This window comes from Salmo salar, chromosome 12 (genome assembly GCF_965601325.2).
Source record: "Salmo salar chromosome 12, fSalSal1, whole genome shotgun sequence".
Classification (NCBI taxonomy): Eukaryota; Metazoa; Chordata; class Actinopteri; order Salmoniformes; family Salmonidae; genus Salmo; species Salmo salar.
The window spans coordinates 53491222-53506119 of record NC_138302.1 but is presented as its reverse complement, the minus strand read 5'-3'; the positions used below and the strand labels follow the sequence as shown (position 1 = coordinate 53506119).

Below are 14898 nucleotides of genomic sequence, written 5' to 3'. Positions count from 1 at the left end.
TCTTCTGTTGGTGGTGTGGGGGAGGACTATTAGGAAAAAAACGTAACATTTTGTTCTTCTGTTTGTCTTGTTTCTATATAGGGTCTGGGACTGGTTTTTACTGGAACCATGCCTGTTTTTAATCTCACCGTGGATGGAAACTCACAGGTGCAGTCATTTAAAACAGTTCACGTTGACCTAATGGACAATCTTTCTTTAATAAATCACAATTTCTTGAGGTTTTTTTTACTGGTTGTTTTCTCCACAGAATCAGCTCATATTAGGTGTCATGGGGGTGGACGTGCATCTGGACGAAATCAAAAAGCTGACACCACGATACAACGTCAGTATAACGCATCATATCTTACTTCACACACACTTGCATGCACACAAGTAATAATTTATTCTCTGTTCCGTAACTTTGCAGCTTGGTGCCAATGGGTACATATACGCCATCGACCCAAATGGATACCTTCTCCTGCATCCAAACCTTCACCCAAAGGTTATGTATACTTTATTCCCCCACTGAAAGATCACTGTGCAGTTTATAGGGAGTAATGTAAATAGATTGTAGATTGTACATTTCTATTTGATACAAAGTGAATGTGGTTGGATGTAGGTTAGATATAGAACCTAGTGTGTACTGCTTATTGCATGGCATTCCAATTAGCTAAGATAAGATTGCCACTGCATGTATTAAACTGAAAATAGAATACAACCGAGATTTATTCAACTGAATGTGTTACTGTAAAACATGGGGATGCTGTGATATCCCTAATGTGACTGGTGCTTTTCCGCAACAGCTGCTCGACCTACCAGAGCCTGTAACACTTGACTTCCTGGATGCTGAGGTGGAGGACAGCTCCAAACAGGAAGTGAGTATAATAACATACACTGTGCCATAAACTATATACACTGAGTATACAAAACATTAAGAACACCTGGGCCTAGATTCACAAAACACTTCTTACGCAAGAACTTAAGAAGCTTCTTAAGAAAGAAAATAAGAAGTTCATAAGATAGTTTGTAAGATCAATTCCTCAACAATATTTTAAGATTCAATGATTTTCTTACGAACTTCTCAAATATCTTCTTACGAATCTTCTTAAGATGTGTGTTGCTAGGCAACCAATTTAGCTAGCTATCTAGCTAGGAATGGCAACCATGTTAGCATATTTCCTACTGAGATTACTGTTCTAAAACATGTTTTTGGGTTAGACCATGGAGATGCGACAGCGTATTTTTATTTTTTTTTTTACTTTATTTAACCAGGTAGGCCAGTTGAGAACAAGTTCTCATTTACAACTGCGACCTGGCCAAGATAAAGCAAAGCAGTTCGACACATACAGCAACACAGAGTTACACATCGAATAAACAAACATACAGTCAATAATACAGTAGAAAAAGTCTATTTACAGTGTGTGCAAATGAGGTAGGATAAGGGAGGTAAGGCAATAAATAGGCCATGGTGGCGAAGTAATTACAATATAGCAATTAAACACTGAACACTGCGTTGGTAACATACTATCTCTACATTCCAGATCCGCAAACATATGATTGATGGAAGACCGGGTGACATGCAGATTAAGACGCTTGTAAAATCAATTGATGAGGCAAGTGTGTGTATGTGTGTGTATTTGTTAATTACTTCACACCTAGGCAATATATCAGGTATACTTTACTTCACACTTAATTCACAGTAATGACTTTGTCAACCTCAGTAACCCATCAGCCATGGTCATGGATGGTTGATCAACACACTTACGTGAGAGCAAACCACTTTTAAATATGTGGTTTTTCCCCCTTCATTGCAGCGATACATAGATGAGGGAGTTCGGAGTTACACCTGGACACCCATCAATGGTACAGACTACAGGTGAGGAGGCAGGAGATGGAGGTGTGGGTTGAAGGGTAGAGGATTAGTAATGGTAACCATAGCAATAGGATATGAACTGCTGAAGATGACAGGTTTGAGAGTGTAGGTGGTCGGACTCTATATCTATCAGCTTAATGGCGGTAGAGTCTTCTATTGAGCCTCAGACTTTGATTAATTTCCTCTGTTTTCTGTTGGGGATGCTGCCACTTGTAGTCTGGGCCTGGTACTGCCGCCCTACAGTGAATACTACATCCAGGCAGACCTGAGTGATGTGATGCTGCAGCTCCAGTGTGAGTACCACTGCCCACCCAGAGAGCCGCTGTCTCCATTTAGCTCTGGTCCAGGGCGTTATGTGCGGCTTGATGACACTGATCCCGATAACATGGGCGGTTGATTACTTTTTCTGTCCGTTGCAGATCTGCAATCTTTGCTGCCCAGCTCCTTTGAATCAGGGGGACACGTGTTCCTGGCTCCCAGGTACAGAGATGTGTGTCTGTGTGTGTGTGTGTGTGTGTGTGTGTTGTGTGTGTGTGTGTGTGTGTGTGTGTGTGTGTATATAATCTCATCTCTGTCCAACCATTCTTATTTTAGGGAATACTGCAAGCGTCTGCACATCTCTGACAACAACACACAGTTCCTGGAGAACTTCCTGTCTCTCATGGTGGAGATCACACCAGAATCTGAAGACTGTGAGTTTCTCTTCTTTATGTCAATGAGTTTGTAGAGTGGTTAGGGCCATGCCATTCACCATACTACACCAGCTTTGAACTGCTGAAGACGACATGGAAGTGTGCAAAAAGCAAACATTTTTCACCTATGATATTTTATAAAGACTGACGGGTTACATTAACTGTGTGTGTTCACAGGTGATCAAGGCCTCATTCACAACCTGATCTTGGATTCTGGAATCATCTGGCAGCTAGCATCTAGAGTGTGGAAGAACAAGGATATCCAAACGTGAGTGAACTCAACAAATAATTGCCCTATATCATTGATATTAAAGCCAATTCATTTCAATAATAACAATATGTGAAACGTCTGAGTGAATTAAATTACTTTTTGCTTCAGGTATGGTTTCCTGGCATTATTTGCAGCCACAGACGGAGGTGTAACCCGGGTCTTCCCCAACTCGTGAGTGTGTCTTTGAGTAGTTACAGATATCACTCTGGCTAATAAAATATACTGCGTTTGTTTGTTTGTTAATAATTGCATGCCTTTCCTGTCTGTGAGCATTATGGCAGTTGAATGTGAGTATGCTTGAATACTTACGCATTACTCAAGCAATACTGCTTGAATACTTACGCATTACTCAAGCAATACTGCTTGAATACTCAACCAATACTGCTTGAATGTGAGTTGTCCTGTGATTCTCAGGGCTGCTGAGTCGTGGGATGAGGACCCTGAGCCCTTCAACTCTAACTACTACCGCCGCAGCCTTGACAACAAGGGCTATATGTTCAGAGCTCCACCCAGAGCCTGTGAGTAACACACACTGATATACGCTACATGGCTAAAAGTATGAAGAAACCCCTTCAAATGAGTGAATTTGGCTGACAGGTGTGTAAATCTGAGTTCACAGCCATGCAATCTCCATAGACAAACAATGGCAGTAGAATGGCCCATACTGAAGAGCTCAGTGACTTTCAACGTGGCACCGTCATAGGATGCCACATTTCCAACAAGTCAGTTCATAAAATGTCTGCCCTGCTAGAGCTGCCTCGGTAAACTGTAAATGCTGTTATTGTGAAGTGGAAATGTCTAGGAGCAACAACGGCTCAGCCGCGAGGTGGTAGGCCACACAAGCTCACAGTACGGGACCACCGAGTGCTGAAGCGAGTAGCGCGTAAAAATCGTCTGTGCCCGGTTGCAACACTCATTACCGTGTTCCAAACTGCCTCTGGAAGCAACGTCAGCACAAGAACTGTTCATTGGGAGCTTCATGAAATGGGTTTTCATGGCTGAGCAGCTGCACACAAGCCTAAGATCACCATGCGCAATGACATGCATTGGCTGGAATGGTGTAAAGCTCGCCGCCATTGGACTCTGGAGCAGTGGAAACGCATTCTCTGGAGTGATGAATCACGCTTCATCTGGCAGTCCGACGGATTCATCTGGGTTTGGCAGATGCCAGGAGAATGCTACCTGCCCGAATGTATAGTGCCAACTGTAAAGTTTGGTGGAGGAGGAATAATGGTCTGGGGCTGCTTTTCATAGTTTGGGCTAGGCCCCTTAGTTCCATTGAAGGGAAATATTAACGCTACAGCATACAATGACATTCTAGACGATTCTGTGCTTCCAACTTTGTGGCAACAGTTTGGGGGCAGGCCCTTTCATGTTTTAGCATGACAATGCCCGTGTGCTCAAACCGATGTCCATACAGAAATGGTTTGTCGACATCAGTATGGAAGAACATAACTGGTCTGCACAGAGCCCTGACCTCAACCCCATCTAATACCTTTGGGATGAATTGGAAAGCCGACTGTGAGCCAGGCCTAATCGCCCAACATCAGTGCCCGACCTCACTAATGCTCCTGTGGCTGAATGGAAGCAAATCCCTGCAGCAATGTTCCAACATCTACTGGAAAGCCTTCCCAGGAAGGTGGCGGCTGTTATAGCAGCAAAGGAGGGACCAACTCCATATTAATGCCCATGATTTTGGAATGAGATGTTCGACGAGCAGGTGTCCACATACTTTTGATCATGTAGTGTATATGACCTTGGATATAAAAGTCAGGTTTTTAGATAGCAAGCAGGTTGTAGGCATTTAAAGACATTTCACTCATATAACATGAAAATAAGTGATTCACACATTTTGTTTTTAACCTGTCAGGATAACACAGATCAATCACTGCTTTCTGTTTGCATGAACTTTGACCCTGTTAACCTTTGTCATAGCCATGGATGATCCGGTGACCTCGGAGAACGGCACCATTGGAATCCTGGTCAGCACTGCCGTGGAAGTCAACCTGGGAGGCAAGAACCTGAAACCGGCAGGTAAAGCTGTTTTGGTTATGAATAAAGTAATTGGAGGAGGTGTTATCTTTTAATGTCAATGTTCCCTAGCTTTGCAAAATTCCAGGAACTTTCCCCAAATTCCCAAGAAATCTGGAATCCTCCAACCAGGATTTCTGGAAAACCTGGGAATTTAGGGAAAGTTACTGGAATTTTGAAACTCTAATGGCCTCAGATCCTAGTTGCTTTGTCCTGCTCCATCTTCTTAAAGTAGAAGTTCACCCAAAATCCCAAAACACCCAAGTGATTCCATAAATTGAAACTAGTTCAGTGGATGTTGCCCCCCCCCCCGTAGTGCTGTACTGAAACAGCTGAAAAAATGGGTCATGTTACTCCTGACGTTGCTGGATGCAGGCCTCGCTCTGATCCGTTGCCAGTGTGGGCAACTGTTTTGTTTTATTGAAAGCGTATGGCCGAATGAGCTATTTTTGTCAAAAGTACTATCGGTTTTGAGTCAGGGAATGTGTACTTTTCCATCTAAAACGTTTGCTTTTATTTTATGTAAATATTTTATGAAGGCTGACTGCCACAGCAGCGGAGATGAGTAACAACTGCGCATGTGCGCCCTCGTGGGGAAGGGCCCTGCTACGAAGGAACGTCACGATATGCCTTCATATGGAGCTTGATGTCACAGATTCATTTTTTGGGGGCGGGAGAAGGCGCTAGTGCGAAAGTTGATAGAGCATATCGCAGGTAAAATTAGTTACACAAAATGGTAAAGAGATGGCAGCTAGAGGAAGCTGGTGTTCGGTCCAGTGTTGCCAACTTAGCGACTTTGTCGCTACATTTAGCGAGTATTCAGACCCCTCTAGCGACACATTTTCAAGAAAGCGACTAGCGACAAATGTAGCGACTTTTTCTGGTGTTATTGGAGACTTTGAGACTCTGACGTGAAAGCACGTATCGTTCTTACTCTTCTCAACGAGCAGCGGGTGCTGCCGTGGGCCCCACCCCTTCCCAAAGCAGTCAGAGCAGGAGATGTTCACCCCTCCACATCCAGACTGCAAATTAATCGCGCATGCGGGAAGCCACCGCTGGCTGATCCCGCCCTGGCTTACATTCAGGGCGGGATGTAAATGTAAAATGTTCTTTGTCTAAAATAAATCACTGCACAAAAATAAATCATTGCATTTGACTCACACAGCTTCAGTCACTTACTCACCTTGTCCACTCTGTGTGTGTACCTCTCTGTGACATAAGCTAAACATCTAGCTGGCTAGCTCATCATGTCTCAGTCTAAACTGTACACTCAAAAATACAGAAAGGAGTGGGAATCAAACCCTGAATTCAAAGGCTGGTTGAAGCCGTTTATTGGAGATGATACACGGGCATACTGCCTGTATTGTACGGCTGATTTCTACGCCAAACTTAGTGATGTAAAAAAACACATGACAACTCAAAAACATACTCAAAAGGCAAAGCCTTATAACAGTTCCACCCAAAACAAGCTGCCATTTATGGTAAAAGAAATTGGCTTTGCAAAAAAGGCTGAGGTCACCATGGCATTAGCTATCCGAACACTGTTCCATGCTGGCATGTGATCACATTGGAGAAGCATGTAGAGCTGTTTTCTCAGACTCCACTGCTGCTACCCACTTAAAAATGCACAGGACAATGTGCACAGAAATGATTAATGGTGTTCTAGCACCATACTTTCTGAAAAAGTTGGTCGCAGATGTGGGTGACCAGCGTTTCAGCCTCCTCCTCGATGAGTCCACGGATGTAAGTGTTTCTAAGTACCTGGGGGTTGTGATAAGGTACTTTAGTGACACCAAGCAGACAATTGTATCAACATTTCTGGGGCTTGTTGAGTTGGAGGGAGAAGATGCCAAATTATACCCCGTGCTGTTGTGGCTTTCCTTGAGAAGTGTTGTCTTAAAAAAGAGAAACTCCTGGGGATAGGAACTGACAATGCCTCTGTTATGATGGGGATTAACAATGGGGTCCATAAAGTGCTGAAGGAGGAGTATGGCCTCAAATATCCGGTTCTTATTCGCTGTGTGTGCCACTCTCTGCAGCTTGCTCATTTGTAGATCTAAACATATTTAGGGTATTTTTTACTCACTTTTTGTCTCTCCCACGACATTATTCCTCTCTCCTACAGCGTCCATCACAATTACATTGCCAATTATGCAAATTAGGCGATGGCGTCATTTAGTGACTTTTAGGACAGCCAATAGCTACTTTCCTTACTGAGGAGTTGGCAAGACTGGTTCGGTCCCTGGTGGCACTTTAAATAGGAAATTGGGTGAAGAAGGCACAAAATGTCACTGTTTTCCATTAGAAGATACGGAGAGATGCTGAAAATGGTTAGTAGCAATTCAAATAGTAAATGTGACTCACCGCCTCGATTCGATATTATGTAGCAACATTTGAAATTGTGTTTTTTACAATCATCACAAATGTTTTAGGTGGAAAAGTACACATTTCCTGACTCAAAACCAATAGTACTTTTTAAATATTTTTTTAATCCCTTTTTCTCCCCAATTTTGTGGTATCCAATTGGTAGTAGTTACAGTCTTGTCTCATCGCTGCAACTCCCGTACAGACTCGAGAGAGGCGAAGGTCGAGAGCCATGCGTCCTCCGAAACACAACCCAACCTAGCCACACTGCTTCTTGACACAACGCACATCCAACCCGGAAGCCAGCCGCACCAATGTGTCGGAGGAAACACCGTACACCTGGCGACCTGATCAGCGTGCACTGAACCCGGCCCGCCACAGGAGTCGCTAGTGCGCGATGAGACAAGGATATTCCTGCCGGCCAAACCCTCCCTAACCCAGCCGGCTGCGACAGAGCCTGGGCTCAAACCCAGAATCTCTGGTGGCACAGCTAGCAATGCAGTGCCTTAGACCACTGCGCCACCCGGGAGGCCCCAACCGACAGTACTTTTGACAAAAATAACTAATTCGGCTGTACGCTTTCAATAAAACAATGAATTTATCCACACTTTCCAGATTTCTGAATCATGAATTCACTGGCAACGGGAGCAGAGCAAGGCCTCCTCCTTTAGTGGGCTATCTCTTACTCTTCAGTTATCTCTATCTTTCATGCTCTGGTCTCATGGTTTTGTTTGAACTCTCCTGCTGACCAGTGGTGGGGGTGAAGCTAGACTTGGAAGCATGGGTAGACAAGTTCAAGATCTTGGCCAGCAACGTGTCTGACAGTCGTCAAGGCTCGCAAAAGGTACAGTATGAAAGGCTGGGTAAAAAATGATCAGTCCTCTATGTGACTGCTGTCAAGTGACTTGAACAGATCCAGTCTAACGTTATTATGTTATGATGACTCTGACTTCCTTTGTACAGTGTGGGCCATCCAGAAGTTGTGAGATGGACTGCGAAGTCAACACTGACGTAAGAATTAATCTCCTTTCACATAGCCCTACCCCAGGAAGAGTAGCTGCTGCTTTTGCAACAGCTAATGGGGATCCTAATAAAAATACCAAATACCAAAATTGTACAAACTGCTGTCACAGTACCCAACCAGACACAACCCACACACACACATACAGTTTGACTAGTTCATGTCAACCAAGTGTCTGGGGAATTATGGCGTGATTTGTTTGTGTGTGTCCAGTGCTGGTCTGTGTGACAGAGAGAATAGGAGAGTGTGAGAGAGTCTGTACATACAGAGAGAGTGTGAGAGAGCCTGTCGATAGTGATATAATAATCCAATACAATTCCCTGTCTCTAGGACTTACTCTGCTATCTGATTGACGATGGTGGCTTCCTGGTGATGTCCAACCAGAGGGATCACTGGAAAAAGGTATGGAGGGTAAACGTCAGTAGGTACCAACCAGGTCAATTTACACAATCTCTAAATGGTCAAATAGCACAGTAAAGTTGATTATCGAAGATATTGAGAGATTCTTTGGTAGCTGTATGTTAAAATTATAACATTCAGTCTGTATTATTTGACTCCATTAGTTTTAATAGGTGCAGACCAGTCACAAAGCCTGACCCTTGTTTTTTGCTATAGCTCAGTGTGCAAATAATGCAGACTGATTGTTACCAAATATATTGTATGATAGATCTGTGTATTAAAGATATGGAGATGTTGGTCTGACAAAGATCTTTTCTACGTGCCTGTCAGTTATCCCAGTGTCTTGCTGTTGCAGGTGGGCCTTTTCTTTGGTGATGTGGACCCCTATCTTATGCACGCGCTGTATAACAACTCCATCTATGCCCGCCGGCAGTCCTTTCAGTACCAGTCAGCATGTGAGCCAGTCAGCAGCAGCCACACAGGGGCAGCACCCAGGGGCATCTTTGTGGTGAGAGTTCCAGGACCAGGGCAGTCTTACCTTACCTTACTTACCCTATTTCATCTCCAGGGTCCATATTTGTGAAGTGTTTCAGAATAGGAGTACTGATCTAGGATCAGTTTTGTATTTTACAGGGGGTTCTGATCCTAGATCGGCACTCCTACTCTGAGACGCTTTACGGATGGATACAGGCCCAGAGAAAATGACTAACTATTCCACCTAGCCTATCAAAGATGCAGCTACCACAACATTGTTTATAGCCTCAGATCTACACAAGTCCCTTAGTGGGAAACTCTTAGAAAAAAGGGTTCCAAAATGGTTCTTCGGCTGTCCCCATACAATAACTATTTTTGGTTCCAGGTAGAACCGTTTTGGGTTCCATGTAGATCCCTCTACAGAAAGGGTTCTATAGTGCCTTCGGAAAATATTCAGACCCCTTGACTTTTTCCACATTTTGTTACAGCCTTATTCTAAAATGTATTAAATCGTTTTTCCCCCCTCATCAATCTACACACAATACCCCATAATGACAAAGCAAAAACCGTTTTTAGACATTTTTGGTAATTTCTATTAAAAAAACTGAAATATCACATTACATAAGTATTCAGACCCTTTACTCAGTACTTTGTTGACGCATCATTGGCAGCGATTACAGCCTCAAGTCTTCTAGGGTATGACGCTACATGCTTGGCACACCTGTATTTGGGGAGTTTCTCCCATTCTTCTCTGCAGATCCTCTCAAGCTCTGTCAGGTTGGATGGGGAGCGTTGCTGCACAGCTATTTTCAGGTCTCTCCAGAGATGTTTGATCGGGTTCAAGTCTGGGCTCTGGCTGGGCCACTCAAGGACATTCAAAGACTTGTCCCGAAGCCACTCCTGCATTGTCTTGGCCGTGTGCTTAGGGTCGTTGTCCTGTTGGAAGGTGAACCTTTGACCCAGTCTGAAGTCGTGAGCGCTCTGGAGCAGGTTTTCATCAAGGATCTCTCTGTAATTTGCTCCGTTCATCTTTCCCTCGATCCTGACTAGTCTCCCAGTCCCTGCCGCTGAAAAACACCACCACAGCATGATGCTGCCACCACAATGCTTCACCGTAGGGATGGTTCCAGGTTTCCTCCAGACGTGACGCTTGGCATTCAGGCCAAAGAGTTCAATCTTGGTTTCATCAGAATCTTGTTTCTCTTGGTCTGAGAGTCTTTAGGTGCCTTTTGGCAAACTACAAGCGGGCTGTCATGTGCCTTTTACTAAGGGGAGGCTTCCGTCTGGCCATTCTACCATAAAGGCCTAATTGGTGGAGTGCTGCAGAGATGGTTGTCCTTCTGGAAGGTTCTCTCATCTCCACAGAGGGACTCTAGTGCTCTGTCAGAGTGACCATCGGGTTCTTGGTCACCTCCCTGACCAAGGCCCTTCTCCCCCGATTGCTCAGTTTGTCCGGGCGGCCAGCTCTAGAAAGAGTCTTGGTGGTTCCAAACTGCTTCCATTTAAAAATGATGGCGGCCACGGTGTTCTTGGGGACCTTCAATGCTGCATACATTTTTTGGTACCCTTCCCCAGATCTGTGCCTGGACACAATCCTGTCTCGGAGCTCTACAGACAAATCCTTCGACCTCATGGCTTGGTTTTTGCCATGACATGCACGGTCAACTGTGGGGCCTTATATAGACAGGTGTGTGGCTTTCCAAATCATGTCCAATCAATTGAATTTACCACATGTGGACTCCAATGAAATTGTAGAAACATTTAAAGGATGATCAATGGAAATAGGATGCATTTTGAGTCTCATAGCAAAGGGTCTGAATACTTATGTAAATACGTTTTTTTTATTTTTAATAAATTAGCAAACATTTCTAAAAAACAGTTTTGCTTCGTCATTATGGGGTGAAGTGTGTAGATTGCTGAGGAAATTGTTTAATTTAATCAATTTTAGATTAAGGCTGTGGAAAAATTCAAGGGGTCTGAATACTTTCCGAAGGCACTGTAAATGGAACCCAAAACGGTTCTACTTGGAACCAAAAAGGGTTCTTCAAAGGGTTCTCCTACTGGGACAGCCAAAGAACCCCTTTCAGTTCGAGATAGCACCTTTTTTTCTAAGAGTGTAGAGGGGCTAAAGGTTGTTTCTGGAAGGGGCTATCAACTTCAACCTCATAAGGCTCTGGTCAAAAGTAGTGCACTACAGGGAACGGCGTTTGGGACTTATTCTAAATCTTTCAGTGAGTAATGGCTTCTCCTTGTGTTCTCTGTTCTTCTCCTCCCCTCCTGGTCCCAATGTGTTCTGTCTAGCCCTCCATCGCAGACATGCTCAGTCTGGCCTGGTGGACATCGGCGGCAGCATGGTGAGGCTATCTCTATTTTAGCACAGATCACATGACCTAAAGAACAAGATGTATGAAACGTAACCCTTTAAAGGGATGATCTGGGATTAGTACATACATTTTTGGATTTAATGATACAGCCATAGATTCTTGGAGAATAAAACTTAGAAATAGTTCAACTGTCTTACTCCATCACAACCCAAAATAAAACTTTGTTTTACAATATAATTAATAAACAAATACTGTAACTTCAAAATAGGAATATAATTTTGATCTCATGGATGGTCAGTCCTTGAATCCATAGCTCCCTGTTTGAATTTGAGAGTGGTTCAATTTCTCCAACTCCATCCCTCAGCTGTTTACCAAAACGTTGTTGTTGATTGCCCCTTTAAGCGTGTCTAGTCTCGGCTGTTTACCCACTAAGGTCGATGTCCCCGCCCCTGCAGAAATCTAATTAGGATAATAAACAAATCCCCATAAGAATCTGTCAGTTTAAGCTAGAGATATGTTTTTGGCATTGGATGCGTCTCAATCCACCGCATCTGCCTATTTTGCACTTCCACATCTGCGGTGAAAGGTGACAGAGCTAGAGAACATGAGACATCAGAACATGAGACATCACAAAAATCGGTCTTCTCACAAAATCGTCTGTAGTCTACAAACTATTATGACCCCTCTATGGAAAGATGAGACTCTCACGAACATGGTGGTGACAATGGTGTTCTCCGTTTTGCTCTACGCCTCCCACAAGAGTCTTGGGACTTGTCTAAATTCAGTACAGCCGATCTGCTAACTTCTGGCTGTAGTGTCTGAACAGTTTGGGCTACACACTAATATGACGTCTCTATGGAAAGGTGAGACTCACGAACACGTACATGTCGGTTGTTTTGCTCTAGGATGCCCATAGGCCTCACAAGACTTGTTGTAGTTCTCCCAGTACCAGTTGAAAAAATGAATGGAAGTATACAGTGCATATACTTATATACAGTGCCCTTCCCTTTTTTCACATTTTGTTACATTACACCCTTATTCTAAAATGGATATCAATCTACACACAATACGCCATAATGACAAAGCGGGGGATTTTTTTTTTTTTAAATGTGCAAATGTATTAACAATAAAAAAACAGATACCTAATTTACATAAGTATTCAGACCCTTTGCTATGGGACTCAAAATTGAGCTCAGATGCATCCTGTTTTCATTGATCATCCTTGAGATGTTTCTACAAGTTGATTGGAGTCCACCTGTGGTAAGTTCAATTGATTGATCATGATTTGGAAAGGCACACACCTGTCTATATAAGGTCTCACAGTTGTCAGTGCATGTCAGAGCAAAAACCAAGCCATGAGGTCGAATGAATTGTATGTAGAGCTTGAGACAGGATTGTGCTGAGGCAAGCATCTTCCTAGCTGGCCAAACTGAGCAATCGGGGGAGAAGGGCTTGGTCAGGGAGGTGACCAAGAACCTGATGGTCATTCTGACAGAGCTCCAGTGTCACATTTGTCCAAAGGAGCAGACCAAAGTGCAGCGTGTGTTCCGTTCCACATATTTATTTAGACTGTGAAACTTAATGCAATACAAAATAAACTGAAGGACAAAACAACAAACCGTGACGCAGAGGAGAAACAAACACTACTCACAAAATATAATCACCCACAAAAACAGGTGGGACAAACATCAGCTTAAATATGACCTCCAATTAGAGACAACGACGACCAGCTGCCTCTAATTGGAGATCATACCAAACAAAACCAACATAGAAATACAAAACATAGACAAACACCCCCTGTCACGCCCTGACCTACTCTACCATAGAAAATAACAACTTACTATGGTCAGAACGTGACATCCAGAGTTACTCTGTGGAGGTGGGAGAACCTTCCAGAAGGATAACCATCTCTGCAGCACTCAACCAATCAGGCCTTAATGGTAGAGTGGCCAGACGGAAGCCACCCCTTAGTAAAAGGCACATGACAGCCGGCTTGGAGTTTGCCGAAAGGCACCTAAAGAACTATGACCATGAGAAACAAGATTCTCTGTTCTGATGAAACCAAGATTGAACTCTTTGGCCTGAATGCCAAGCGTCACGTTTAGAGGATACCTGGCACCATCCCAACGATGAAGCACGGTGGTGGCAGCATCATGCTGTGGGGATGTTTTTCAGCGGCAGAGACTGGGAGACTAGGCAGGATCGAGGGAAAGATGAACGGAGCAAAGTACAGAGAGATCCTTGATGAAAACCTGCTCCAGAGCGTTTACACTGGGGTGAAGGTTCACCTTCCAACAGGAAAACAACCCTAAGCACACAGCCAAGACAACGTAGGAGTGGCTTCGGGACAAGTCTCTTAATGTTCTTGAGTGGCCCAGCCAGAGCTCAGACATGAACCCGATTGAAGATCTCTGGAGAGACCTGAAAATAGCTGTTCAGCGACATGCCCCCATCCAACCTGACAGAGCTTGAGAGCATCTGCAGAGAAGAATGGGAGAAACTCCCCAAATACAGGTGTGCCAAGCTTGTAGCGTCATACTCAAGAAGACTCGAGGCTGTAACTGCTGCCAAAGGTGCTTCAACAAAGTACTGAGTAAAGGGTCTGGAATACTTATGTAATATGATTTCAGTTTTTTATATGTTTTTTTATACAGTTTTCTGAATACTTTCCGAATGCACTGTAGATATGGAGACTGTGGCAAAAATAAGGGTTACATACATACAAAATAGTTTTCTGATCTTTCTCATATCTCTCAGATATAGGACAGACACTTCAGAACAAACTTCCTTTAGATTTTTTTTGGGGGGGACTATCTGTTGTTCCGTGAAGTGAATATGTTATTCAATGCGTTTGTATGGGCTAATAACAGTATGGCCAACCATTTTTTTTATCAAATTTTTTTTTCTGATATTTTTGGGACACTTCAAGGGGTTCTTAAAAATCAAAGTTAGATGGCAAAATTATCCTTGGTAGTAGAAACCCCCTAGACAGGGTTTAGACTCTTATGGGTTTATGAGGTATCAAGTCAGGTTTAGGTCAGAGAGATGTCCTGTCTATTACTGTGATATTACTCTATGACTCAGCTTCCCTCTCACTGTGTGTTGTTACCTGATTCATCTATATCAGGTCTGTAGTCCAGCAGCTGCTCTATGGACTTGCCTACAACAGTTGGCTCTACACAGGTTGGTGCACATTCCTTATTCTTGTGCTGCATGTGTGCCTTTCTCCAAGCTGATATGTTAGGGGAATATGTTTCCATAGGCTATGGAAAGTAGTTGGTGTACACGGGACAGCACATTGCCAGGGCTGTCTTGCTGGAAATGAATGAAGCTCGATGTGTTTTTACATATAAAAATGTACATGTCACATGTATGAAGCTGGCTCCCCACTGTAGACGAAGGTTCAATCCCCACGTCCACCTTTTGCACTGTTTCTCCCACGTGCCTGTATCCCCCTCACATTTCATAAC

The 14898-nt window shown here is 43.7% G+C and overlaps 1 protein-coding gene across 2 annotated transcripts in view; it reads left to right on the top strand.

The window, feature by feature from the left end:
• Positions 1-14898, top strand: part of LOC106565177 (calcium voltage-gated channel auxiliary subunit alpha2delta 2b) — a 77536-nt gene that overhangs the window by 60994 nt on the left and 1644 nt on the right. For both annotated transcript variants that reach the window (XM_045691449.2, XM_014132020.3), the window contains exons 16-34: positions 82-147; positions 248-322; positions 407-481; positions 783-854; positions 1521-1592; positions 1794-1855; positions 2069-2145; positions 2272-2332; positions 2447-2544; positions 2722-2812; positions 2924-2986; positions 3230-3333; positions 4751-4849; positions 7963-8054; positions 8174-8221; positions 8562-8633; positions 8986-9138; positions 11406-11458; positions 14556-14611. In XM_045691449.2, the coding sequence (XP_045547405.1) occupies positions 82-147; positions 248-322; positions 407-481; positions 783-854; positions 1521-1592; positions 1794-1855; positions 2069-2145; positions 2272-2332; positions 2447-2544; positions 2722-2812; positions 2924-2986; positions 3230-3333; positions 4751-4849; positions 7963-8054; positions 8174-8221; positions 8562-8633; positions 8986-9138; positions 11406-11458; positions 14556-14611 (1489 nt within the window). The remainder of the gene's footprint in view (positions 1-81; positions 148-247; positions 323-406; positions 482-782; positions 855-1520; positions 1593-1793; positions 1856-2068; positions 2146-2271; positions 2333-2446; positions 2545-2721; positions 2813-2923; positions 2987-3229; positions 3334-4750; positions 4850-7962; positions 8055-8173; positions 8222-8561; positions 8634-8985; positions 9139-11405; positions 11459-14555; positions 14612-14898) is intronic.